Below are 27,025 nucleotides of genomic sequence, written 5' to 3'. Positions count from 1 at the left end.
TACATTTCTGAGGATTATGCTCTGTGCCATAGCAGATCACAGTCTAAATATGGATGAAAATCTTTAGTAACGCCTTTGCTTTATTCTCTGATCTTCTCAACTCTAACCCTAAGTCCAAATCGGGGAAAGGAGCTTATGTAGAAAAATGAAAGTGTGTGCTTACACACCTATAATCAGTATATCTATTTTCATGAAAAATTCTCAAATCCATGCATAATTTTTCCTAATATTCATATTTTTGTGAACTTTTTGAAGAATTCTTGTGTGGGAGTACATTTCTACTCTTCAAAAATATCTTTTAATCCCATTGTCACGAAATTTATGGAGTCAGTTCTTGAAGATTTAATGGCTAAAACAAATGTCAGTTTCAATAAGGGGAAATGGCACAGTGAGTTGCACCAAGAGGCAGAATCATCTCAGCCAGCCAACTCTGAACTTAAAAAGTACCAGTTCGTCCTCCTTTAGGGAAAGCTGTAATAAACAACAGTGGGGGAAAAGAAGTGGAACATCAGGTAAAGCTACCAGCCGCAACACCAGCATCCTATATCAGAGTGCCAGTTAAAGCCCTACTTTTCATCCAGCTACCTGCTGATACACCTGGGAAAGCAGAAGATGGCCCAGGTACTCGGCCCTTGCCCTCTACGTTGGGAACCCGGATGGAATTCCAGCTGCCTGGCTTTTGCCAGATACAGCCATAGCTGATGAGGCCATTTGCGGAGTGAACTAGCAAATGAAAGATCTCTGTCTTCTCTGATCTCAACTGTCTCATCCCTTTGAAATAAATAGAATAAACATTAAGAAAAAAACCATTCTCACAGATGAAATGTATAATGGAGACTAGCACACAAAGAGGTAAAGATATGTTGTAGTATATATTTCTACTGAATAAAAGGAGGACTCCCAATGAAGCAGTTAAATATGTATTTACAATAGATACTGGACTTTCTCCCATTATCTATATCCACAATGCCATGATATACTAAATAGAGTGTTGGACTTGTAACTGTTGTTGAAGGACTATACTATTATGATAAAATGGGGATTGGGGAGAATCCTTCTGCCTATGGAACTGTATCATGAAAATAATAATAAAAAATATTTACAGGAAAGACAAGTAAAATGTAGTGTTATGTTTTCTAACCTAGCAAGATGACCTAATTTATGGTAACAAATATATTAAGGAATAAGTGGAAGGGAACTTTAAACGTTGATGGTTATTTTAGTGATGTAAGTTACTCAAATTCTTGTGTAGGTTTTTCTTGATATGTGTTTTCCTTGAACTTTTTGAGGAAAAGTTACTTACCAAGTAAGTAAAAAAAAAAGTTACTTACCAAGCCATAAAATAACAGTGACATTGTTTTATTCAATGATAAAATAAGCACTAATTTTGTAGCAAAAGGAACAATAACATGTTGAGGAATCAAATGGGAATTTTGAATACATTTTTGAGATGACTAATGTAAACTAAAGGGAGTTGATGAGCGGGTCATAAAGGTTTCCTATTCCAGCTACCTTTGGCTGAACAGTATGAGAAGTTATGGGGGAGCCTCAGGGTTAATAGCATTGTTAGGGTTTTTGTGAGGATTTGAATCCTTATAGAACTCTAAGCAGAGTGCTTAGTCAGTAATAATAACAAAATGCTCAAAGTCTAGCTGTGTTGCTGCAGTCTTATTCAGTAAGAGCAATGTTTTAAGAGACTGAAATAAGGTTGATAATCCAGTCTCTTGATGCCAACACAAAAAACAAAAAACAAAACATGTAGGATTCTCCTGAGATCTTTTTTTACTTTTGAGAAATCTGATTGTGATACTGCTAGCTGTAGTAGTTTAGAAACTTTGAGCCAAAATTATCAGAGTATCCTAGAAGTAAAATTATTTTTGAATGTTTTACTATAAAATAATTCAGTGGTCTGTGAACATTTATTGTGGAATAAGTTAATACTCTTCTCTCTCTTTTTTCTTGCGCAAGCAGTTGTTTTACATTTCTAAATGATGTACAGCATCAGTAAGGTGCTTAGGTTAGCCTTTGAATAACAAGCTTCTTTCACGCCATAGGTTTCATGATCCAAAAGCAGTCCTGGGATGCCTGCTTGCATCTTTCCCAGACATGCTCCTTCAGTTCCTCATATCATCCAGATCCTTGAGCTGGAAATATCTCGTTAACTCAGCACTGTTTAATAGTCTTTGGAAATTAAACTATTTGGGCATGCTTTGAGCTTAAATGGAATCTATGCATTTCACTTGACACGCTCATGGGTTGGATTTTAGAGTCGGCTTTTGAAAGTCATGTTTATAGCCTGCTGATAGAGAAATTTCCATGTACTAAAAAGTTGGGCTGACAACACCATGCGTTCTGTTGGAATCTCCAGTGAGATAATATGTGTGAGATAGCCCTGTGAAAACCAGGAAGTGCTCTGGGCATCCGAGCACGAGACTGTTAAATTAGTGGGAATAACCTCTCAGCCTGCCAAGGGAGAACATGAAATGGGAGAACAAATTTGGTTCCAGGAGCAAGGGGAAACATTACGTGGAATCTCACAGTTTGGGATTGGTAATTGGGATCAGTTAGTTACCATTATAGGAAAATGTAGTTCAAAAAGACACAGGGTTTTCCGTGGTTAAAATCGATGAAATTAAAGAACAGCAGCTTATAAAATTTAATATTATTTGACATCTGCCTTGGTCCCAGGCATAGAATAGTTCTGTTGAACAACCTGTTCTCTCTGAAGCTGTGTCTTTCTGTTACCTTAAGGTTTGTCTGCATAAATTCTTGCCTTTGGGGTTTCAAAAAATTGTCTCTTGATCTGCAAATCGTATGTCTCCTAGAATCTGTGAACAAAGCATAATGTGTTTATCTTAGGCAGATAGTGGTTGGCATTGTAAATGTTGTATTGGTCCGCCTTGGGGGCTGCGGCATGTATTCGGAGCGCTCGCAAATTTTGCCCAAGATGAACAGAATAACAAATACATTTGCTTTACCTTTTCATTTGTAAATTTCCATAACTGCCACTGCTTTTCTATCCTGGGAAGAGTGTGCTGTTGAACATTATCAAAAGGGACTTAGTTGTCTTGACAGCCTGGCTTGGATTTCTCCAAGGTACGATTTTGGTATCAGTGGGTATTGTCATCCCTCTTGAGTTTTAAGTGAGTGGTAGAGGGCAAAAACACAAGAGGACAAAATTGAGCAATATTTCCTAAGTGAGCATTGTTTTCCTGTCATTTTTATGTGTTTTAATTTAGCCAGGGTTGGGTGAGCAGTGCAGAGAAGGAATTTATTATTTTTAAATGAAACCACCTTCTTGTTCTTCATTTTGAACTGATTGAGCCACCTTTGTTTTCAAAATGTCTGGGTGTTTAAGAACCATTTACTGCATTTGTTAGTGTATTTAACTCTTCTCATGTACAGCACTTGGGGAAGAAAATCATTAAAAATGTTTTCTGCCTACCAGACCCTTATTAAATCCCTTCAAAAAATTGTGCTGCCAAACAGCAAGTGGCTGACAGCAGATCCTCTTTTGGGTTTTGAGGGCAGCAGTGAGCTCCACAGTTGGAAGCAGAGTGCTTTCCTTAAGGAACATTTTTTTTTAAAGGAAATTTATTTATTCCAGTGGGTGGAGCTTTTGGCTGTGTTCTCTGTGTAATAAATCTGATTTCTTAAAGGTGGTAAGACACAGCTTTTAGACCAATTGATAATATTCTTAGTTTCTCTTACTAACTTGCTACAACTACCAGGATGGTACATTATCAGCAAATAATCTGTTACTTCCTGTTCCATATCCAGAGCAGAGTTGCATATTCCTTTTCTAGCGCTTTTAAAAACATTTAATTATTTGGGAGCATTGCAAAAAGGTAGCTAGAATAGGATAGGGCACCCTTGTAGGTGGCAAGAGTCCAAGCACTTGGCTCATCTGCTGCTTTCCTAGGCACATAGGCAGGGAGCTGTATCACAAGTAGAGTACGCTGATTTGACCCAGCACTTACGGGTGATGCCAGCATCACTGGTGGCAGGTCCACCTCCACTACAACCTTGGTTCTAAGGTGAGACTTCGTAAACTCATGCCTTTCTTGGGAATGCTTGAGTTTGGTAGACCTCTCATTGATTTTATGCAGGACATTCTAAGTGTGGGAGGAAAGGAATGGGAAAGATAGAAGTGTTCCTTTCATGGAGTGAGCTTGTATTTTATAAAGAGAGAAAGACACAAATGAGAAAATTAAAAAATAAGGTAATTTTTGATGGAAGCAAACGTTATGAGATACTTGAGTAGTAGGTAGAATATCCACAGAGAAAGTTTTTACTTTTCTGAGGCTGGTTAGAAAATGCTTCTAAGAAGTGATCTTGGAGTCAAATCCTAAAACATATCAGAGACCCTTTCGTGCAAATGAAATTTGAAAAAGACCTGCCCTGTTCTGAGAAGAAAGGTAATAATACAGAAACCGTCTAGGGTCAGAGGTGCCTAGCTGGTTCACATGCAATGAACAGTGTTCTGTCTGAACAGTGGGGAAGAGCACAGTGCATGGTGCTGTGTGGGTCCAGGTCTTGGGTCCTGTGTGCATGTGAGAGGAGCTGCCTGTGGCCTGAGGAGACTGGTTTCTTTGTAAAAGGGCAGTGATGGACCAGATACCTTCAAACTTTTTTTTTTTTTTTTAGTATCTTGCAACTTTGAATTTCTGTGATATTTATTGACATTTCAAGGAGAGTTTTCAGTTGGTAAATTATTCTGTATCCAAATACATGTTTAGAAGCAAGTCTTATTTATACTAACCTTTAAAATGAGGTTTATTTAGGAATTAAAATCTTTTATTTATTTTTTATACATTTACGTATCCACGACCTTTATATCAAGTAAGCCAGGTGCTGGATATGTTCTTAATAATGAAAGAACATATTTTCTTAAAATTTTTTTTGATGTTGTTTACATGGTTGACAAGCATAAGAACACTGAATAGGGTCGGGAAGGTTGAGGTATGTGGGAAGGTGAGTGGGACCTATGCTTCCAATTTCCCTTTTCTGTATCTGCTGGGTGGGGTGGCGGTGGAGGTGGGAGAGGCTGCTCCCAGCTGCCAGACTACATCAATACCCAGGATGGGGGATTTTCATTAATGACATCTTAGAAAACCCAATGTAGAGAACAATGTTCCAAGGGTGTATACAACTTGAGTTGTTCTGATAGTTTCAAGATGCTGTTGGTTTCATGTCTTCATGGTTTAGAAAATCCTTCCAAGGTCCATTGGCTGACAGAGTCCACCCTGCTGCATCTGCTCATCCAGGTCATTGCTGCCAAAGCTCAGCCAGAAGAATTGCCCAACCTGTTATGTTTTCCACAAAATATATTTTGATTTGTGGTTAATGGAGTCTGTAGATACAGGAACCTACAAATATGGAACGTTGACTGTTGGTTTCTTTGAAGACTGATAATTATGACTGAGTTTAGTTTTTAGTTCAAGTTTTGCTTAAAGATAGAATTTGAAAAGCTTTACATATGAAATGTAGGTAAATGCCTTGCTTCTTGTTAATCAAATTACACAGTTGCTAGTGCTGGAGTTGTCACAATTCAACAAATACTTTTGAAATATCTGTTAATGGGGTGAGTGGTAAGGGTGTAGTAAACTCCATTTATCCGCTGGATGTGTGTAGTAGCCTCCTTGAGCCAGAGAGACATTGCAGAAGAAATAGTAAAGTTTATGTACTGTCAACCAAAGGTCAGCAGATGGGTTTTCTACTTTAAAGAGTTTTATAATAGCTTTATTACTTCATCTTTAACAAGAAACTGTATTCATTCTTTTTGAAAGTGTTGTTTTTTTTTTAATGAAAGCAGAATTTAAAAGGCTCAAATTTCCCTTGAATTTATTCATAGCATTGATACATGGTGTAGGAGTCGTTCTAGTTAGAGAGTCAAACTTGAAAACAGGTTAGAGTTGTGGCAAGTCCTGCAATACTTGGCCATGTTTCAGAAATAGGAGCTATGGCGAATTTCCATGTGATGGCTTGTTCTCATGCTGTGCAGTTGGCAGAATCTGTGTAGTCAGTCAGTCTTTCAATCCCAGTGTTTCAGTAATGAGGCTCAAAAGGGAAATTTTAAGTGTGTCTGATGAAGGACCAATGTAATAACATTAACCTGGGAGCCCAGGGAATTATGAAATGATTTTAATTAGGAGAGAGGTTAACTTTCATTTTGAAAATTTCTTTCTGACCTTGATATGGAGGATAAGGGAACAGGCACGAATGAAGGCAAAAACAGCTGAACGGAGTTGTACTAATAGATAAAAGGAAATGAAAAAGCAGATCGAAATAAAGGATAGATGAGAAATCTCATATTTGAAAAGAACAAGCGTCTGGAAATACTTTGATATTACTAAGGTGATTTTGTTCTTTTTGGATAAGATTTAATTAAAAAGCATGCCATATAGACAGATTCAAAGAGCCTAGCCTTGCCTTGTCTTCAGAGAATTGATCTAAAATATCTAGATAAATCATTTTTTAAGATTTATTTTATTGGAAAGGCAGATATATAGAGATGAGGAGAGACAGAGATCTTCCGTCCGATGATTCACTCCCCAAGCAGCCGCAATGGCTGGTGCTGCGCCAATCTGAAGCCAGGAGCTTTTTCCAGGTCTCCCACGCAGGTACAGGGTCCCAGGGCTTTGGGCCATCCTCGACTGCTTTCCCAGGCCACAAGCAGGGAGCAGGATGGGAAGCAGGACCACTGGGATTAGAACCGGCGCCCATATGGAATTCCGGCGCTTTCAAGGCAAGGACTTTAACCACTACGCTATGGCGCTGGGGCCTAGATAAATCATCTTAATCCTGTTAAGGCATTACTTTGGTTCTGAGATGAACATGGAAATGACATTTTTATAGGCTAGGTTAACAAATACAGGATGTATTCAAGTGTTAAAGTGTTTTGCTTAAGTTGTGAAATACTATACTTTCCATTGCTCAAGGATGCTGAGGAACTTGGAGATTCTAAAATTACAGCAGACCAATTATCTCCCTTTACTGTATTTTAAAGTTAGTATATGTTAATTTTCATATAGAATTTGGAAAGCTTATTAGTAGATATAAATTCATAAAAGTGACTTCATGAGTGCTATGTTGGTGAATTTTCTTTTTCACAAATTTATTGGAGTTTGAAAAAGGATGCCTTATTTTATTTGAGTGACATAAACATCGGGTTTGAATAAAAGGTCTGTTTTCCATTTCAGGAATTAATGAACATATGAAAAAGCTAAAGAATGGCATGTTTAAAACCAAAGGATGTGTTTCAGTTTGTGGCTTAAGACCCTGGTGAATTGACAATTTATTAGTACAAGAACTAATTTGATCATAATTGAATCTGGAATAGACTTTTCAATGTTCATCAAGTTTATACGAACCTATCTGAAAGTTTAGGAACAGCGTATATTATTTGGGAGTAAAAATCTTATGAGCAATTATTCTCCAGAGGACAGATAGAAAATAGAGATGCATGGATATGTTTCAATAGCTCTATGTATCAGTACTTCCAGTTCCAAGATACTCTACCAATCTGATACGCAGCATTGAACAATAAAGCTTTGATTCTAAACTTTTATTTCCTAGATCAATTTGAGGTCATGTTTCTGTAAATATTTGGATTTACTTTTGTGTACTTAAAAGATGTGTTTGGTTTCTTTTAGCAATGTGGTTGTCAAAATGAAGTAAAACCTGATCATGTTTGTGAATTTACTCTGGCATGTCACACAGTGACACAGTGGCTTAGATATAAATTAGTTTCTTTCGAATTTTAGCATGCAGTGTTACAGACTGTTGTACACTTTAACATTTGTATGCTTTTCTGTGTATAAATTATTTTTATTGAAAGGGCAAATAGGGATTGGTGATTGATTTCATTCAATGATTCCATTTCTCAGTGTTCAAGATAGCCAAGGCTGGGCCCCTTCAGTGTTAGGATCTGAGAACTCAATTCAGACTTCCACATAGGGGTCAGGAATCCCAGTACTTGAACCATTACTTGAGTGCCTCCCAGGGACGCTAGAAACAGAAATGGATCTGAAACTTGAACCAGGTGGCCTGATAAGGGACACAGGAATCTGCAGCAGCCTCTTAGGCACCATGCTGAATGCCCATCCTAAGTTTCTCTTGAGATGGATATTCTGTCACTCTTGTTTTGCTTTCCTTTTTCGTAGCATACCCTATGTCCTTAGAACCATGTTTTAGTGTTTATAGTTTTGGTCACATAATATACCAACTTTGTATGTAGTGATTTCTCGAATTAAAATAGAAAAATATTTCCTTAGGTTTTAAGTGCTGCCCAAATTCTGTTGCCCCTATTCGCATTTTACATTTAATATTCAAATGTGTTCGGTGTTAGGCCTTTGTCGTTTTCACTGACTGTCTTCTCTGCTTCCAGTTAACAGCCAGGTCGTTGCCCACTGTGCAGTCTGATGAGAGACTCCTACCTTTGCTCAACCACCTCAGGTAAAATGAAGGCACAGCCTTGTTACGCTTTCCATGGGAGTGCACAAAAACTGGTCAAAGCCCTGACATTTTCTTGCTTGCAATTCTATTTCCAACTTGACGTTAAGAAAGTATGCTTTTTATTCTTGACTTCAATTAATTCAACTAAATTTGTAGAATTGTTTGGTAAGCTTATGTTAAAATGACTAGAGATGATTAACATTCTAGAAAGCTGTCAACTGAATGTTATTTACTGAAATACAAGGATAAGGAATATTTGTATTGGGAGTGGGTGAGATGGATAGGGTTTGCTTTCCAAAGAATGTAGTCTCATTCCCTGAAAACAAAGCTTAGAAATTACAGGAAAATAAAAGGAAAATGCTTCATTACTACTCATAAATGGAACAACCAAAAATTCTTGCTATTGTACCAAATTATTATACAGGTATAATTGGGATCATCTATATTCAATTTATTGTTAGGAATGCTTTTCAGACATTTCATTATCCATTCTTGTAAGATTAACCTATCTGTATTCTCTGCTCATCTATTAATAGCATCTCCTGATTTCGTTTGATCTTCAGGTAGAAAGGAAAATAACTCTCGTATTTGTAAGAAGCTTCTTTATTCTAAAGATATTTTACTATGTTGTGTTACTCACCATGTGGCTTTGCCACAGCATCAGGTAGCAGATGCTGGCACTGGGGGTAATTCTGTTAAGCTAACCTGCAGAACCACCTGGAGAGTGCGGGATCTGGGAATGGGAGTGTTCCCATAGACAAAACAGTGGGCACCTCCCTCTTGGGTTACCACTCCCACTGGTGAGCACAAGAAATGTGCTGTTTATTTATTTGAAAGTCAGGAGATTGAAAGTAAAAGGAGAGAGTTGGAGGAGGAGGAAAAGGACCGAGGAGAGAGAGAGAAGGGAGGCAGGGAGCAGATGAAAGAGAGACAGAGACAGAGAAAGTAGTCTGTCTTGCATCTGCTAATTTATTCCCCAAATGAGCCAGCTCCAGCCAGTCCAGGATTTACATACAGGTTTTCTTTTTTTTTTTTAAAGATTTTTTTAATTTTTATTGCTAAGTCAGATATACAGAGAGGAGGAGAGACAGAGAGGAAGATCTTCCGTTCGATGATTCACTCCCCAAGTGACCACAATATCCGGAGCTGTGCCGATCTGGAGCCAGGAGCCAGGAGCTTCCTCTGAGTCTCCCACGTGGGTGCAGGGTCCCCAAGCTTTGGGCCATCCTTGACTGCTTTCCCAGGCCACAAGCAGGAAGCTGGATGGGAAGCAGCTGCCGGGATTAGAACCAGCGCCCATATGGGAGCCTGGTGCTTTCAAGGCAAGGAGTTTAGCTGCTAGGCCACGCCGCTGGGCCTTACATACAGATTTTCTATGTGGGTGACAGAAACTTGAGTATTCTGTCCTGCATGTTCTGCCTCTCAGGAGCGTTAGCAGGAAACTGGATCAGAAGTGGCTTAGCTGGGACTTGAATAGACACTTTGATATGGGAAGTGAGTGCTCTGGATAGTGGCTGAACTCTTTGCTCCCCAGACTGCTACTTGTAAAAGTTTCTATAATTTTTTGTTTGATTTGAGAGCAAAGGGATGAAGACTAATATTTCAGGAAGGTTTGAGTAGCCTACATATTAAGTATGGTTGTTGCGAGAGTTCTGTGTTCGGGGGTTAAACTCAAACGTCTGCAGGAATCTTGTCTCCTGCCCTTCTACCTATGCACAACTGTGGTCGTACTGTTGCAGAACTGTCTTGCCTTTTCTCCTCATACTGCTTTGCTTTCTTCAGTGTCTTTCACGTTATTGCCATGTATTCCTTGGCTCACTACCCTGCTCTAGCTTTCTACTTTTATTCTGGATAAAGTTGAAACTTCGTAACCTCGTATATGAAGTCCTTTTTGATGGGTGTAATGTTCTTGATGGGTGGATTTCTCTCTCAGCACTGAAACCCTAGTGGGTCATCCCACCCAATACCATGAAAACCCTCTAATGCAGTATGCTTTTGCATAATCACCTCTTCGCTTACATAGATATTTTCCCTTCTGCCTCTTCTATTTACTGATGCAAATATGTGCAGATACAATACTTAAATACATTAAAATATTTCTTCTTAATATATAATATGTATATTATATAAAGTGAAGTATATATTTATATACAAATATAAATAATATATTTATTTTCCCTCTTTCATTTTAGTTGGCACACTTTTGCTTGTTCTTGAAGACTACATAAATAATACTTCCTGATAAGTTTTCTTTGACCATTTAGTTGCCTTTTCCCAAGCCTAAATCGGATGCGTTTTCAGGTGGTTTTATCATATCCTGTAACAACCAATGTATTATTGTTACTGTTTACTGAGTTCCACATTACTGTATGCATTGCTTGAGAGTTTGTAATGTTCATATTTGTGTTTTTAGTAGCTGGAACAGTATGACGTATTTTTTTGTGATGTGTTTTATTGAAAGTTTAAATGCAGGGGTGGTTGTTTGCAGCAGTTAATTTGCTTGTTGGGATGCCTGTGTCCCCTCACAGGGGTCCTGGTTTGAGTTTGGCTACTCTGCTTCTGATCCAGTTTCTTGCTAATACACATTCGGAGAACCAGCTGGTGATGGCTCACATACTTAGGTTTCTGTTACTCATGTGGGAGCCTGGAATTATCTGTGCTCCTCTGCCACCCACACGGAAGAACTGGGTTGTTCTGGCTTCTGGGTTTAGCTTGCCTTAACCCTTGCTGCAGGCATGTGTAGGGGAGTGAAATAATGGATGGAAGATTCTCTCTCTCTCTGCCTTTCTAATAAATTGAGGACAAGTAGAATGAAAATTTTAAAAAATGAAAATTGTATTACAGACATTTTTGTGCATAAATTTTTGTGGATCATTTTGTTATTGGCTTTTTTAAAACTATAAAAACAATGGTTTAAAACGTAGAACTCTAAGGGCTGGTTTTCACCTCTGGTTAATGCTTGTTTCTGTGAGATAATGATGAATTCTCCTTCCCCCATCTTAGTATGATAAGTGTCAACCAGAATTTAGATTAACTACTGACATATCTGAGTCCTTGAAACTTGCACAAACTGTACATTTGTTTGGGACTTTTATTCTCTTTGGAGTTCATGCATGACAGGTTGCTAGGCAACCAGGGCTAGATGCTACATGTTAAATGCACCAACTGATGCTGCTTTTTTATTATTGTTAAGCCAAATGTTTTCTCATTGTATTACCATGTCAGAGATATCTGTGTGTAGGGTGGCAGTTTATGATGTGCATAGTTTGAATACTTCATATTCTACAAAGTAACGTAATACACTTTCCCGCACAATGACATGTCTCTCTTGGCTAGCCAAATGCAGTGTTCTTCTTTTATCTTTTTTTCTTTAGGTCAAAATTGGAAAGAATATTATTATGTTTGAGAGATACTAGGAGTAACCTTGTTGGGAAGAAACAGTTACCATTGATTTATGAGACTGTGTGAATTAAACATTACTTAGAGGGCATGGACTTCAGGAGATTTGAACTTAGGTTCAGTATTAGGCCTAATTTCATTTAGTGCCTGTAATGATCAGGAACAAATGACAAATAGTATTTTTTAATTAACTTGTCAAAACAAGCAATTTAGCAGATTATATAAATACTTATAAAACTGAAGTTGCAATGTAGAGAAATTTCTCAGTCATTCTACAGGAGTGAAACATTCAAAAAGAATTAGTATAATACTGTGCTAACTTGATAATCTTGGATATTGCTTAACAGTATATATTCTTTTGAGACTGTCGAAGTGATGTGTTAGGAACCCACTTCTTTTAACATTTTAATTTTTATTTTTGAGGATTACATAGTTGACCAAGGTAGGAAGGGGAAGGATTGAGGGATAGGGAAAAGTGGGTGTGATCACTGCTTCCAAATTTTCTATTTCTTCTTCCCGTATCTGGGGGAAGGGAGACCATAAAGAACGAAGCCATACCCAGCCTTCCAATTGCTCCATACCCAATAATGGGGAACAACCACTCGATATCAACCCAGGTTCCCTGATATGGCACATTTTACAAGGGTTCTGCCTAAAGTGGTTTCACTACTTTTGAAATGCTGTCGATCTTGGCAATCCAAGGATAATAAACCCCTTCCAATGTCCACTGGTTAACGATAGTTGAACTTAGAGTCTCCATTTGTCCAGATATTTGCTGTCATTATTTGGCTGGGTTTTCTGTCCTCCTTCCTCTGCTATCGTACTAAATGTCCTCTGCCTGCCCCAATGGGCTGCCTTATGCTTTGGGCCAGTCATCCGTTCCTCTGTTTTTTTCACTGAGGAGGCCCAGCTCCAGCACATGAACTTCACGATTGGACCACCAATCCTGGATGTGAGACCCCAGGCCCCCACCTGTGTTATCTCCAGACCCCTGCAAGCTCACATATCAAATCTCCACAAGTATGCCACTGGGTGCCAGTGAGCATCCTCCAGTGTCATTGGTGTACCGGGCCGTCCGACAGGGCTGTGCAGGATCTTTGCTCCCAGAGTGGGTTCAAGGACTTGGTCCAGGCAACCGGAGCCTTGCCAGATCTCCCACCCTCAGGGCTCATGGACCCAGCACCCACTGTGCAAGCAAGCACCTGGGCCCTGCTGGACCCTCGGACCCAGAGCCCACAGATCCGACAACTGTCATGTAGGCATGTGCAAGCACCTGGGCCATGTGACCTGGGTCCCACTTTACCCATGTCTCCAGGGCTTTTGGACCTGGCACCCACCACACAGGTGGGCTCAGGGTTCTGGACCTGGCAACATAGGCCCTGCCAGACCTCCTACCCCGGGGCTTTTGGACCCAATACCCATGGTGCTGGCAGGCCCGAGGTCTTAGGCCCCACTGGACTCCCCGCTCCCCGGGACTCAAGGACCTGGCATCCCCTTGCCTAGACTGGCATGGCTCATCTCACCTCGGCATCTCTAATTATGTGAACTGACTGGTGTTGCGGCCCAATCCAGCCCACTGTGCAGTCTATCCTGTTTCTCAGATCTGTCAATAGATGAGGAACCCACTTCTAAAAGTTCAGCCCAGAGTGACATTTTGTTTCAGTATTCTACAGAAATACATAATTTAAAAAGTTTAACAGTAGTACCCATCCATCCAGGCATTAGTTTCTTAGTGCCCATTATATTTAGAATAATAATATAAACATAGGACAGTCTCTGTTTTTAAGAAATTTGTGTATTTGGTTTCATTTGAGTCAAGAGCTAGAAAATTTCTAAACTTTTTGATTAGAGCTTAGCAGCAGGTCCATAACTTCAATTACTGGATTGCTTCCCTTATGGCAGAGTTTTCTTCAGTAATGAGGCCATCCTTGCCTTACTTGTTCTGGTTTCTGTTGTTTCTAGCATGGTAGTGGCTCTGATTGGACTGAACTTTATTACTCTTGGAGAATTATGTCATTGACTAAGAAGCAGAATATAGGAAGATTTTAGTAAGTAGTGGAATACAGAGGCATTCTTGAAGATTTGTACCTCTAGGAATATTTGCTGATTATCACTGTGTGTGTTCGTGTATGTATAGTGGGTAAAATCCAGAATGGTTAAGAGCATACAGGGAAAGAGTATATAGATAGATAAAAGAGGGGAAATGACCCTGAGTAGAACCTGCAGAATACCAGTATTTTAAAGGTGTGGGCCTGACATGGTAGCCTAGTGGATGAAGTCCTCGGCTTGCATGCACCAGGATCCCATATGCGCACAGGTTCTTGTCCCATGGTCCCACTTCCCATCCAGCTTCAGGCTTCAGGCTTAGGAAAGCAGTAGGGGACAGCCCAAAGCCTTGGGACCCTGCACCCATGTGGCAGATCCGGAAGAAGCTCCTGGCTTCAAGTTGGCTCAGCTCTTTCTGTTGCAGCTACTTGAGGAGTGACCCAGTGGATGGAAGATCTTCCTTTCTGTCTCTCCTCCTCTCTGTAAATCTGCCTTTCCAACAAAAATAAATATGTCTTAAAAAAAGAAAAAGAAAAGGCAGCTGTGATGGGCATGAGTAGAGGTTGCAGAGAAATTCAGAGAGAAACCAGCTAGAAAAAAAAAAATGCCAGGGAAGAATCTTAAATGAAGAAGAACTGCAACCGAAATGTAGGATTGGAGTTCAGAACGTGCTTTCCAGCATGGCTTTGTATTTTATCTCTAAGTGTTTATTTGATTATTTTTATTTACAAGGTAAAACACATAGGTAGACAGATTTCTCACCCACTGGATTTCTCCATAATTGTCTGCAACAGCTGAGGCTGCACCAGGCCAGATCCAGAAGCCTGAGGCTCAGTCCAGTTTTCCTACATAACTGACAGAGGTTCAACTACCTAAGTCATGACCGCTGCCTCCTAGGCTGCCCACAGACAGGAAGCTGCATTTTGAAGTGGCACCTAGACTTAACCCCAGGTACACAAATATTGGATGCAGGCATTGCAAGCAGCCTCTGACTGTGCAGACAACCATGCCTAAGCTAGCTCAGAACAGCCTAGTTAAAAATAATAGATGATAAATTATTATAATCTCTCTGTTAAAATTTGGCTGTGGATCCTCAGGAAGTTCTAAGAAAATCTGTTACACTTCCATTCCTTCAAAAAGTTGAATGAAGTATTTCATGAGACTGTTCTATTGTGAGTTAATGGATTCTACCCCAAAATAAGTTGATGGCAGATTCTTACAAGCTCAGGAGTCTTTATTCACCTACTGGTGGATTGGCCCATATCACTGTAAGTGGGTAAGGGGTTCAGCCTGGAATGACTTCTGGCAGGGATTTTTAAGCTCACATTGTCATGAAAAACTGTGCAATCAACTAAGTAAACATTGGCATGGGCACAAAGACTATCCAGTGAACTAGGCTAACCTTGGCACCATGAGATGAAGGGATAACTGTCAGGAATTATCTTCTCAAGGTTGAGCGCTCTTTCCTCCTTGGGTGGCTCATCGGGTCTTAATGGGAACACCCATGCTCTGAACTGGCCAACTGGCTGGTGAAGGAGGTGATAACCCATAGAACACCCATTTTTAGCTTGGAATGTCAGGGGAAACTTTGTTGCTGAGTGCTAATCTGAGAAAATGGGAAGGTCCACTACCTGCTAGGCACCATTAGGAGAAACTGTATGACTGTTCATTATGTTACTGTTTCCCTAATTTCTCTTGTTCTCATGGTGGCCTGTGTCAAATAGGTTGTGAAATTCTTCCTGACAGAGATCCCCTCCCAGAATGAGATACTTTCTTGAGATACATACTCTAACTCTTGATAGGGACCCCCCTGGAACTTGAGATCATGGCAAAGGTCAAGTTACGGACATGTCAGTATTTTAGGGGGTCCAGCTTGACTGTTGCCATTTTCTGTTCTGGGCTGCCACAATCTTTGTTCAAAACTCCCAAGGAAACTGTTGAATTTATCTGGACAGTAAGAGGCTAGACTATGCATGGTACGTGCTCCCAATGAAGGAATCATGACTGGATATAAAATGTACTACTGCAGCAACGTGGAGGAATCCGGCATGGGGAGGGGTTGGGGGAATCCCAGAGCCTATGAAACTGTGTCATAAAATGAAATAAAAAAATTAATATTTAAACTTCTGTTGGAAGAAATAAGCTTACTTAGTCTTTTAAAGAAAATTGTAAAATTCCAGAATACTGGAGAGAATTGGTGTGCATCATCATTTGCTTTACCCCAAATTACATGTTATTAAATCGGTCATCAAATGAGGCTGAATCTCACTGTGACTTCCCACGGTTACACATCACTGCTTCCCAAGGTGGAACGTATTGCCTTTTTAACTTGGAGATACAGAAAAGTCTTGAGAAATATTCCCTGAATCCACCTATAGAACTTTACGGTAAATAATTCTCTGTTAAGCTAATGATATCTGTAGCATAATATTTATAAACTGGTATTAGGGTGGTAATGGTATTGTGTTTCAAGCGCATTGACCTTTCCAAAAAATAAATAATAATAAAGGGCATTGTTTTCATTTATTATCTAAATTATTAAAGTATGGGTGCATGAGATCAAAAGGAAGATTAATAGCCCATTTCCATGTGAAATAACTTCAGTTGTGTTATTTGAGATTTTTTTTTTCTTTTGAAGACAATGCCTTTCTCAGTATATGTATCTTCCTCTTTACGAAAATGAAGTGAACAGAAGGCAGCATATCACATATCACCTCAATAATTACTCTTATTGGGTGGCTTATCCTCAGATCAGTTACTTAAGTTACTTAAGATATTGTTACATTTGTTAGTATCTCTTAACACAACAATGAATTAGAAATCAAAGAGAAAACAAGCCAGCAACAGAGGTGTTGCTTAGATTGTATCACGTTAATTAACTTATAATGCATTTTAATTTGTAAGCAGATATTTGTTCTGACCTTTATTTTAAAATTATTACAAATAATGAAAGTGTCTTCCTTTAATTGGTGTTATTACAGATATTTTTATAAAATGTCTTTCTAATGAGGGACATTTGGTTAGTATACACACGTTGTTTCTATTCTAAACGATCACAAATTTTACATCAGTTAGTTACCTAGCTACAGAGACATGGTTTTCCCCAACCCTTATAAAATTCGGATTGTTTGTCTTGGTTTTTAAATTAGTTTTCATTTTGACATCTGAAAATGGTTTGGGCAGTTTTGTGTTGAATATGAACATCAGTGCTAGAAAACAGTTTCATCAACGGAGCCTGGAGCGACAGCCTCGTTACTGCAGTCCGTAAGCTGCAGTGGGTGGCTCCTTCCCATCACCTGTTTGCAGTTGCTGGCAGCATTGTGCATTATTTCCTTTGCTTTGTGCAACAACAAAGTGTTTAGTTTGGTTATTGTGAACGCTTTCCAGGTGTTGTATAGATATTAATAAATTAGAATATATTCTTTCCCATTATTTACCCTGTTTGTATTATAAATACTTTCAAATCTGTATGGAAAATGTTTGTGCTTTCCTAGCAGTAAACGAGTCAGCAGTTTGTTAGAATCAGCCTGCCACGTGGAGGGCATTATAATAGGTACCCTGATTATGCACAAAGGAGTTAACAGATACAGACCCTTAAGTTTATATGAGAATACTTTAAACATTTTGTGGGAAATAAAATTCGAAGAAAAGTTTTTGTTAGTGCAAAAATATTTTAAAATCTGTGCATATGGAAATACTTATAAAATTCATGCAAGAATTTTAAAGAATTTTTGTAGCAAAGGAAACTTATCTATTTGGTTTCCCATTTTTCTCTTTTTCTTTTTAACTTTTTATTATTACCATTTTATGATAGAGTTCCATAGGCCCTGGGATTTCCCCTATTCCTTCCCCAAGTCCATTCCCCACCCACTGAGTCCTCCCATATTGTTACTCTATAGTATTGTTTTTCATGAAAAGACATATGTCCATCATTGCGGGCATGGACAATGACAGAGTCCAACATCCTATTGTCAAGATATAGTTAAGAGTTTCATTGGGAGTCTATCTTTGGTCAGGAAGTAGAGATGCATACCGATTGTATCCTCACATCTGGGTATGATTGTCTCCATTACAGTTACTGTACATCCCCTTAAATGAAAAGCCACAAAACAAAATCAACATGAGGAATAAAAGATATTAACAATGCCATGAAGTTAAATAATATGCTATTGAATGATTAATGTGTCCCTGAAGAAATGAAAAAGAAAATCAAGAACTTTCTTGAAGAAAACTATGCTTCTGTATGATCTATGAGTCATTGAAGAATTTAATCAGAAGAAAGTATTTTGAAGAGATGAAACTAACCAGAAAAATCAAAATCCATGAGATACAGTTTCTTTTGTTCTTTGCTGGTGAAATGTGTCTCCTGTAGACAACAAATAGATGGGTTTTGTTTTATAATTCAGTCTGCTAATCTATGACGTTTGGTCATTTGGTCTTGTCATTTTAGCAATGGATTGTTCATTGATTTAGTCTTCTGCTATTATTTTACTGGGGTGTTCTTCACATTTGCCTTTGGTTTGGGTGGGTGCTATTCCATTTCTCTGTCAAGAGAACATTTTTATCATTTGTAGGGCAAGTTTGGAAGAGGCATATTCTTTGAGCTTTTCTTTACTATGGAAGAATTTTATTTCATTTTCTAAGACAAAGGAAAGCTTTGCTGGGTATGTTATCCTGGGCTGACAGTGTTTAGCTTTTAGAATCTGGAATATGTTGCTCCATTGTCTTCTTGCCTGCAGAGTTTCCTGTGAGAGGTCTCCTGTGAATTTAATTAGCATTACTTTATATGTCAGTTGAGTTTTTTCATGAGCACATTTAAGGATCTTTTCCTTATGTTCAACTGAAGAGAGCTTGATGATCACGTGCCATGGTGATGATTGTGTGGTCAACCCCGTTGGGAATTCTGTGCCCCTCCTGGATGTTGTTTCCCAGTTCTTTCTCCAGATTAGGGAAATTTTCCTTTATTATTTCATTAAATACATTTTTAAAACAGCTTCTTTCTGCACCTTCTAGTACTCCCATAGCTCTTATACTTGGTCTTTTAATAGTGTCTTTCAATTCTTGAAGACTTTTTTTGGCCTGATCCAGCTCTGCTTCCAGCTTTTTGTTTGTTTCCCCCTAGTGACAGGAAATATCTTCCAATTCTGAGATTCTTCCTTCTGCCTCCCTCATTCTATTTTGGAGACTCTGCACTGTACTTTTAATTTACTCCACTGTACTCTTCATTTCTGACATATCAGCTTTCATTTGATTCATTTCCAGTGTGACATATTCCTGAATTTCTTGAATGCGTGCTTCGTGTGCTTCCCGTTCTTGATAAAAAGTTTTTATTTTAAAGATTTATTTATTTTATTACGAAGTCAGATATACAGAGAGGAGGAGAGACAGAGAGGAAGATCTTCCAACCAATAATTCACTCCCCAAGAGAGCACAACAGCCGGTACTGCGCCGATCCGAAGTCGGGGGAACCTGGAACCTCTTCCTGGTCTCCCACGCGGGTGCAGGGTCCCAAAGCTTTGGGCCATCCTCGACTGCTTTCCCAGGCCACAAGCAGGGAGCTGGATGGGAAGTGGAGCTGCCGGGATTAGAACTGGTGCCCATATGGGATCCTGGGATGTTCAAGGCGAGGACTTTAGCCGCTAGGCCATGCCGCCGGGCCCGATAAGAAGTTTTTTTTTTATAAGATTTATTTTCTTTTTTGTTACAAAGTCAGATATACAGAGAGGAGGAGAGATAGAGAAGAAGATCTTCCGTCAGATGATTCACTTCCCAAGTGAGCACAACAACCATTCCTACGCCGATCCAAAGCTGGGAACCAGGAACTTCTTCCAGGTCTCCCACGTTGTTGCAGGATCCCAAAGCACTGGGCTGTCCTCTACTGCTTTCCCAGGCCACAAGCAGGAAGCTGGATGGGAAGTGGAGCTGCTGGGATTAGAACCAGCGCCCATATGGGATCCTGGGTGTGTTCAATGGGAGGACTTTAACCACTAGGCCATGGCACTGGGGCCAGGATAAGAAGTTTTATAGCAAGTGTTTTGAATTCTATATCCCCCATTTTCTCAGTGTTTTTCTCAGTGAACTCCGAGTTTGAAAAAGGGTCTTGCTCCTTTGCAGGAGAGTCTTCAGTAATATTCGTTGTGCTTTTTCTCTTCTTTTACTCTTGGTCATTGCACTTGTTGTTATCAGATTCTTCTCCTTGGTCCAGGTTTCTAAGCTGTGTCACCTACAGGTCTGCAATTCGATTTTACTTATTGCAGTTGGCACACAGCTCTTTGTTTGCAGTCAGTTGTGCCACTTCCTCCAGTGAGTTCCACGTCTGGGTTTTTATGTTAGATTTCCACCATGGTCTCTGTAGCCCCAGTTCCTGGGTCACCACTCTCTGCCTCCTGTGATACTGTGCTGAGGCTGCACCACTGTCTGTACAACTTTTCTCCCCCTTCTGGTTGGAGTAGGTCCTAGGATTAGGGAGACACAAGATGTCCTTTATAGCTAGGTTGTTGGTGGTACTGATCTTGCTGGAAACTCTTGATCTTTAGGTCTGGGGTCACATGGACATATTTTGGCCTGTACAGTGACAAAGTCAGTGATATTTTCCCGTGGGACTATTGCAAAGCACTGATCTGTTTTCTCCCAGCTCAGTGCATGCACAACTCATTGTTGTCCCCTGGATTCTTAAAGCCTTTGCCACACTGTACAAAATGGTGCCGGATATGCCACTACTAGAGTTCTTGATTTGCTGGCCTTCAGTTCTGATTGCTACCTGGACCTATCTTGGGTGGAACCTGTAGAATGACACGTTGTTGTAGTTCACTGAGCCAGAAATGAATTCATTCCCAGCTCAGTGTATACAAAGTACTGTCTTATAACCTCTGCCTCGCTACACGAAATGGTGCCTGGTTTGGCTCTAGCTGGAGGTCTGGGCTCTGAAATCCGCCCTGTTCCTGCAACGCCCATCTTGGTCCTGCTGCTCTGTCTCTGCTCCTGGTCAAATCAAACAGACCAGCAGGCTGGGCAGTTCTTTGTCTGGGTTCACCTCCTGAGCTCCTGGTGAATGCCCATTCCCACCTTTTTGCTGGTGGAGTTCTGGCTGCTGGTGGAGTTCAGATGGCCTTTTGCAGAATGCCGCTGGAGAATCATTCACTGCAATACCACACCATTGTTTTTGCTGCTTGCCTGTTTCTGTCAGTCTCCAGGTGCCCCTCTGCTGTTGTTCTGTCCTCCCCCATTTCCTGGAATGTGTCCTCTCTGCTTCACACTGGCTAATATTTCTCTGTTTAAATGTGTCCTTTACCTATTCTGCCATCTTGGTTCTCCCCTGTGCAATAATTGAAGTACCTCTAGACAATCCAACATTTACACATGTACCCTTAAGTCTACACTAGAATGATTGGTACAGCTTAGTCACAAAATAGGTGGGAAGTCTTCCGAGAGGCAGTTTCAGCCTGTGCATTGTGGTATAAATTTAATGCCTTTCGATGTTTATAATAAAATGTAATCACAATATATAAAATTTGGAAAAAGGAAGTCATTCTTACATAATAGCCTCATAGTTAATTTTTGTTACCTTTATTTATGTCTTTATGCAATTATAATTGAATTGGTTAAATGTTGCAAATTTGATATGACAATTATATAATAAAGAGGAAATTTGATTTTCATGGCTCTAATTTTGTGATGTATTATCTTATTGTGGGTAGATCTGTTTTTACATGCCCATTTCTATTATATTGGATATTTAGGCTTTTTTTTTCTGTTGCATAAAGCTGTGAGTGGAAATTCCAGGATGTTAGCAGCTTCTATACAATCAGGAGAGTGAACTGAGGAGGAAAAATGCAAAAATAACTTTCTGAAGAAAAAATTGCATGCAGCATGCAAGTGTTCCAGCAGGTGGAGGTAGGAACAAAGAATAGTAGCAAGTTAGGTGATGTATGACTGAAGATATTGAAGATGTTGTGGGTCTAAAGGTATGGTGTCCAGGTGAGAAAGTGACGGAGTTCTTAGTTAACAAATGAAGTGAAAAAAGTAGAATTTCAAGAAGCTGAATCTAATCCTTATTAACATGTCTGTATTAGAACTTTGATAGACTGTTCCAATGATACTATCTATCAGAACAGTTTTGAAAATCACAAATGTGTTAAAATGCATAATAAAATAAATGTGTGCATAAAATTTCTTATATAGATTTTTTTTTTATTGGAAAGGCACATATACAGAGAGTAGGAGAGACAGAAAATTCCTCCATCCAAAAGTTCACTCCCCAAATGGCCGCAGTGGCCGGAGCTGAGTCAATTCGAGGCCAAAAGCTAGGAGCTTCTTCCAAGTCTTCCATGCTTTTTGTGCAGGTTCCCAAGACCTGAGGCTGACTTCCCTGATTTCCCAGGCAATTTGCAGGGAGCTGGTTGGGAATTTGGGTTGCCAGAATTAGAACTGGTGCCCAAATGGGATCCCAGTGCATTAAAGGCAAGGAATTTAACTGTTACGTTATCACATTGGGCCCAAAATTTTTTGTTTAGATGTTAAATGAGTATTTTGCCTAGGAGTAAGAAACGATGAGTGTGTTTGTTTTCTCTTGCAGTCAAAGCGCATCATGCCAAATTTAACAGTGAAACTGTGCCCATTTCATGTCTCTTAGTGCTGTAAGCTAGACATCTGACATGGGTCTTTGCAGGCTAAAATCAAGATATTAGCAGTGCCATGCTCTTTACAGAGCCTCTGGGAAGATTTTGTGTGCATTCTTTCTCGTTTTGGCACAAAGGGTGTCCATGCAGGTTGGTTGCGATCTGCATGCTGATTGTTAATTGGGCCCACTTCTTTGCTCCCAGGGATTGTCCACATTTCTCGGACCTCTCTAGGTCCAAGTGGCTCATGAGTGACTCTCACAGCCTTCTCAAATTACTTATCTCTAACTATATTATTTTCTGTTGTCTCTAACCTGAGAAAGTTTCTGGTTGTAAGGGCACTTGTGATTAGATTTGCCCATGTAGGTCTGTGTGATCATCTCTATCTCACAGCCCTTACACTTTATCAGCTCTGCAAAGCTCTCTTTGCTCTGTAACCACATGCAACTGAAGGCTTCAGGTATTTTGGTATAGGTTTACTTGGAAGGCTATTGATTCAGTCTGTTATCTTGACTGTGTTATTTTTGGGTGGGATGAAGTGGGAAGAGAAAACAACTGTTTGCATCAGTTAGCACTTTCACAAGTAATTCCATCTCTTAATTTATATAGAGTATTAAATTTGCCTAAGGTTTTCTTAGTTAACTCACCCTGTTGTCTTAATATATTTTGAACTTGAAAACAATGGCTAATAATGATTTCTTACAAAAATATTATCAATTTTCTTTTTAATGAAAGAAGATTGAGAAAATCCTTGCTGTCTCTTCAGCCAGCTGCTTCTGTCAAAGCAAGTACCTCCCTTTAGTAAGTAGCAGCTTTTCCTAGGAGACTGAGCACTTTCCTGTGATACCTAATGTGAAAGGTATTCAGGACTACCTGCTCATATACCTTTCAGCATCTCATAGTTTCTTTGATTTATTACTTATGAAGCACTTAGTAGCATGTAGTAGTGGCGGTCTTAAATGTTTGTTAGAAAGGAGGGGATTTTAACTGCACTAATTGTGTTGAATCAGAGGGACCATGACATAGTGGAATTTTGACTCTGAGCACATACATAGTATCATGGAAATAATGAGGCCTCCATGGCTCACTTGTCACATTGTTCCTGCAGCTTATCCTCAGCTGGATGCTTCAGATTCTCTTAGCCCTCTCATACTAAATTGCTTCAGAATTTCTGGATAGTGGAAGCTGGCATACTTCCTGAAAAGCAAAATTTATGATTTTCATTTTTCTGATCCTACAAGTCATTCAGAACCCTAATCTTCACTCATTGGTTTTCTTTAAAACCTCGATTTCACTCTAATTAACTCATAAAATTGGTTATTTTACTCAGTTATAAAGCACTAATAGATTACAAGATGGTAATGACTATGCAGATAACTTTGTAAGAGGCAGGAGAAAGCATTGTGATGGTTACTGTGATATATTAGCAATGGAAGACTTGTTAAGTAGAGAGAGCTTTCTCTGTGTGATAGGAGATTTCCACATGGGTGCTGTTGTTTAATTACCAATAGCCATGTTTATATATACAAAGGTACTTTAAAAAGTTCATGGACAGGGGCTTGCATGATAGCCCAGTGGCTGAATCTGCGTTGCACGCAATGGGATCCTATGTGGGTGCTAGTTCATGTCCGAGCTATTCCACTTCCCATTGAGCTCTATACTTGTGGCTTGGGAAAGCAGTAGAGGATGGCTGCTCTGCAACTGCATGGGAGATCCAGAAGAAACTCTGGCTTCTGGCTTCAGATAGGCCTGGCTTACCTCAAGGCCATTGTGGCGCTTGGGGAGTGAATCAAAAGATGCAACATCTGTCTCCTTTCTCTTAATCTGCCTTTCCATTGGGAGGGGGAGGAATGAGTCCTAGTTTTACAAAAAAAAAGTTCATGGGCAGTGTAATTAAGATAAGTTTATTATGATGCAAAATAGTTGTGATATTCATGCATATGAGAGATGTTCAGAATGTTCCTTGAAAATGCACATTATGAAAAAAACTGTGGAATTGAAACATGTTTTGCACCTAAATAAGCTATTTTAATTCTATTTTTTTTAATGAACTGTTTGAAGTATTCTCACAGATAGTTGGATTGAAGAACTGAATTTTAAATTGTTTATTGAATGGACAGTTGCAGTTTTTTAATTATAATTGAATTATCAAGTTCCCACTCATTGGAAATACATTTAGAAAATTATGCGTATTTCAAAAGGATTTATTTATTGGAAAGTCAGTGACAGGGAATGATAGAGGAAATTAGAGAGATCTTCCATCTTCTGATTCATGCTCCAAATGGCTGCCATGTCCAGGATGGGGCTAGACTGAAGCCAAGAGCCAGGAGTTGCATCTGGGTCTCATTGTGGGTGTTGGGAACCGATGTACTCGGGCCGGTATCCTCTGCCTTCACAGGCCCAGCAGCAGGAGGTGGCGTGGAAGGGTAGCGGTGCAGACTGCTTTGTAACTGGTGATTTTACAGTGCTACTGCTTACGTATTTTTATAAAATTCTTATTGGAAATCTTGCTACAATGAAATGAACCTGGAAGAGCTATGCCTATGAAGTTTTTGTGGAAAATTGTGGCTATTGAGGGTTGTGAGTGCCAACACATTTTTTTTTCTCTCCCTGATCACTTCTTCAGAAGTTAAAGATGTATTTACAGAATGCAAACCAACATGGACCTCGCTATGGTGATCTCTGAGACAAAACCCTTAAACATCTGGAGGCACGAGTGTGGCTCTGTAGGACTAGAGGAGCTGCAGGCCAACTACACCTCGATAGCTGGATGCTTTCAGTAATAATCCTCATTGCCCTTCCCTGCTATCTCCCCTTCCTACAAAGAAAAAATCCACTAATCCTCCTAGAATGTTATGACCCTGTTTCTCTGATGTTGTTGGAGGGAACGTGAGGGGGTGATAGTAGAATGCCCTAAATGAGTGGTAGCTATTTACATTCCATATTCTGAATTATTTGTGGAGATACAGGAAGATGTTGTCCATCGATGGGATGTGTTATTTCTGCTAGATGTTAGATGTTGATTTCTTCTACCTCTTACCTTTTCATTGTTATCTCTCTCTCAACCATCATTTCTTCATTGCAGCCGTTTGGCTATCTTGGGTTCATGCCAGAGCATCCTCTAATTGGGAATCATTATGCTATTGAAATACACATTTAAGAAGACAGCATGAAGGAGTACAAAAAACTTACGGAAACAGAGATGCTTGTTGTGGGCCTTAGATACACTGTGAAAATATCTGTATAGTATGAATGTGTATTATAGGGGCATGGGTGCATGCACACATTTACTTTGGTGACTAAGTTTAATGATAGATGATTTATATACAGAGAAATCTGCCTGTTTTTAAATTTGCAAATTGAATGAATTTTAACAAATGTAGGGTATATTTATTTTTGGTAGAAAAATAAGATGCAACTGAAGATTAAGTATTCAGTTGATCAAATTGTACAGTTATAAATTGGAATAAATAGTGAAATATGGGCTATATGGAGAAAATTATGCCAACCTGAAGTAATGAAAAGCATCATAGTACCACTTAGAGTTCTTACCCAGTGAAACCCATATGGTCCTGATTTTTATTGGATTTGTGAGCTTCTGGGAATCGTATAATTTCTCTGAGTTACAGAGATATAGATCATTATGCTGCATGTTGTCTGATTATAGTTTTCTGGGAATTTTTTTTAAAAAAGCAAAATTGAGTAAAATTCATGCTTGTGGAAAAGTAATTTACATTCAATTTAAAGCAGAATTTTATTGATTGTGTTCTCATTTGGAATAACTGCAGGGAAAATCACCTGGACTAGCACAAGTTGGATACCATTTACTAGGGATTTAGCTGTAAAAAGAAACTCATTTCAATTTCCTCAGTGACAGCTGTTGAGTGAATTTCCCTGTGATATCCTTCACAGTAGGAAATGATACATTGTAACTTGGGCTCCCTTGATTTCCTACCCACCCAACAAATTCAAACTGCAGGAGTTGTACTTTCTGAATGACTGAATGGCCTAGTTTATGTGGACAGATTGCTTTTTTTAACCTCCCGAGTGAGTAAAACTGGTATTGCAGAAATGGATATATGGACGATATATGGAGACCTTTGTTTTCTCTCCCAGGAAATTGTTTTCCATTTGCACTGTGGTTATACCTGGCTTTGTGTGAAAAGGCTGTGCTAGAACTTGGTGTATGTTTATAGAATGATGTAGGAGATTGCACTTCATTTTGAAGGATGTATTACTTTACTTTTTACTCGTCCAAAGAAATGTTTCCTTAATGCATTTGGCTATATGTAGTGTTTCACTATTAAGAAAAAACTTGTTTTGTTTTTAAAAAATATGACAGTCCACAGCTTGTCACATAGCAAGGAGTAAATAGAGTAAATTTTTTTAAGGCTTAGGAGTTATGGGAGCTGCTTCACAAGGAAAGAAAATATGTCTTATGTGTTATTGCTTTGTGAATCATAGAATCTCTGTTGTTGGAGTGGAGGTACACAGAGACCCCCTCA

General features: G+C 39.3%; 1 protein-coding gene across 2 annotated transcripts in view; it reads left to right on the top strand.

Moving 5' to 3' along the window:
- PRIM2 (DNA primase subunit 2) overlaps positions 1 to 27,025 on the top strand; it is a 290,246-nt gene that overhangs the window by 144,404 nt on the left and 118,817 nt on the right. For both annotated transcript variants that reach the window (XM_058661806.1, XM_058661814.1), the window contains exon 8: positions 8,390 to 8,457. In XM_058661806.1, the coding sequence (XP_058517789.1) occupies positions 8,390 to 8,457 (68 nt within the window). The remainder of the gene's footprint in view (positions 1 to 8,389; positions 8,458 to 27,025) is intronic.

The sequence above is a fragment of the Ochotona princeps genome, chromosome 1, assembly GCF_030435755.1.
Source record: "Ochotona princeps isolate mOchPri1 chromosome 1, mOchPri1.hap1, whole genome shotgun sequence".
Taxonomy (NCBI): Eukaryota; Metazoa; Chordata; class Mammalia; order Lagomorpha; family Ochotonidae; genus Ochotona; species Ochotona princeps.
The sequence above is the reverse complement of the archived record's forward strand: the minus strand, read 5'-3'. Positions and strand labels throughout refer to the sequence as shown.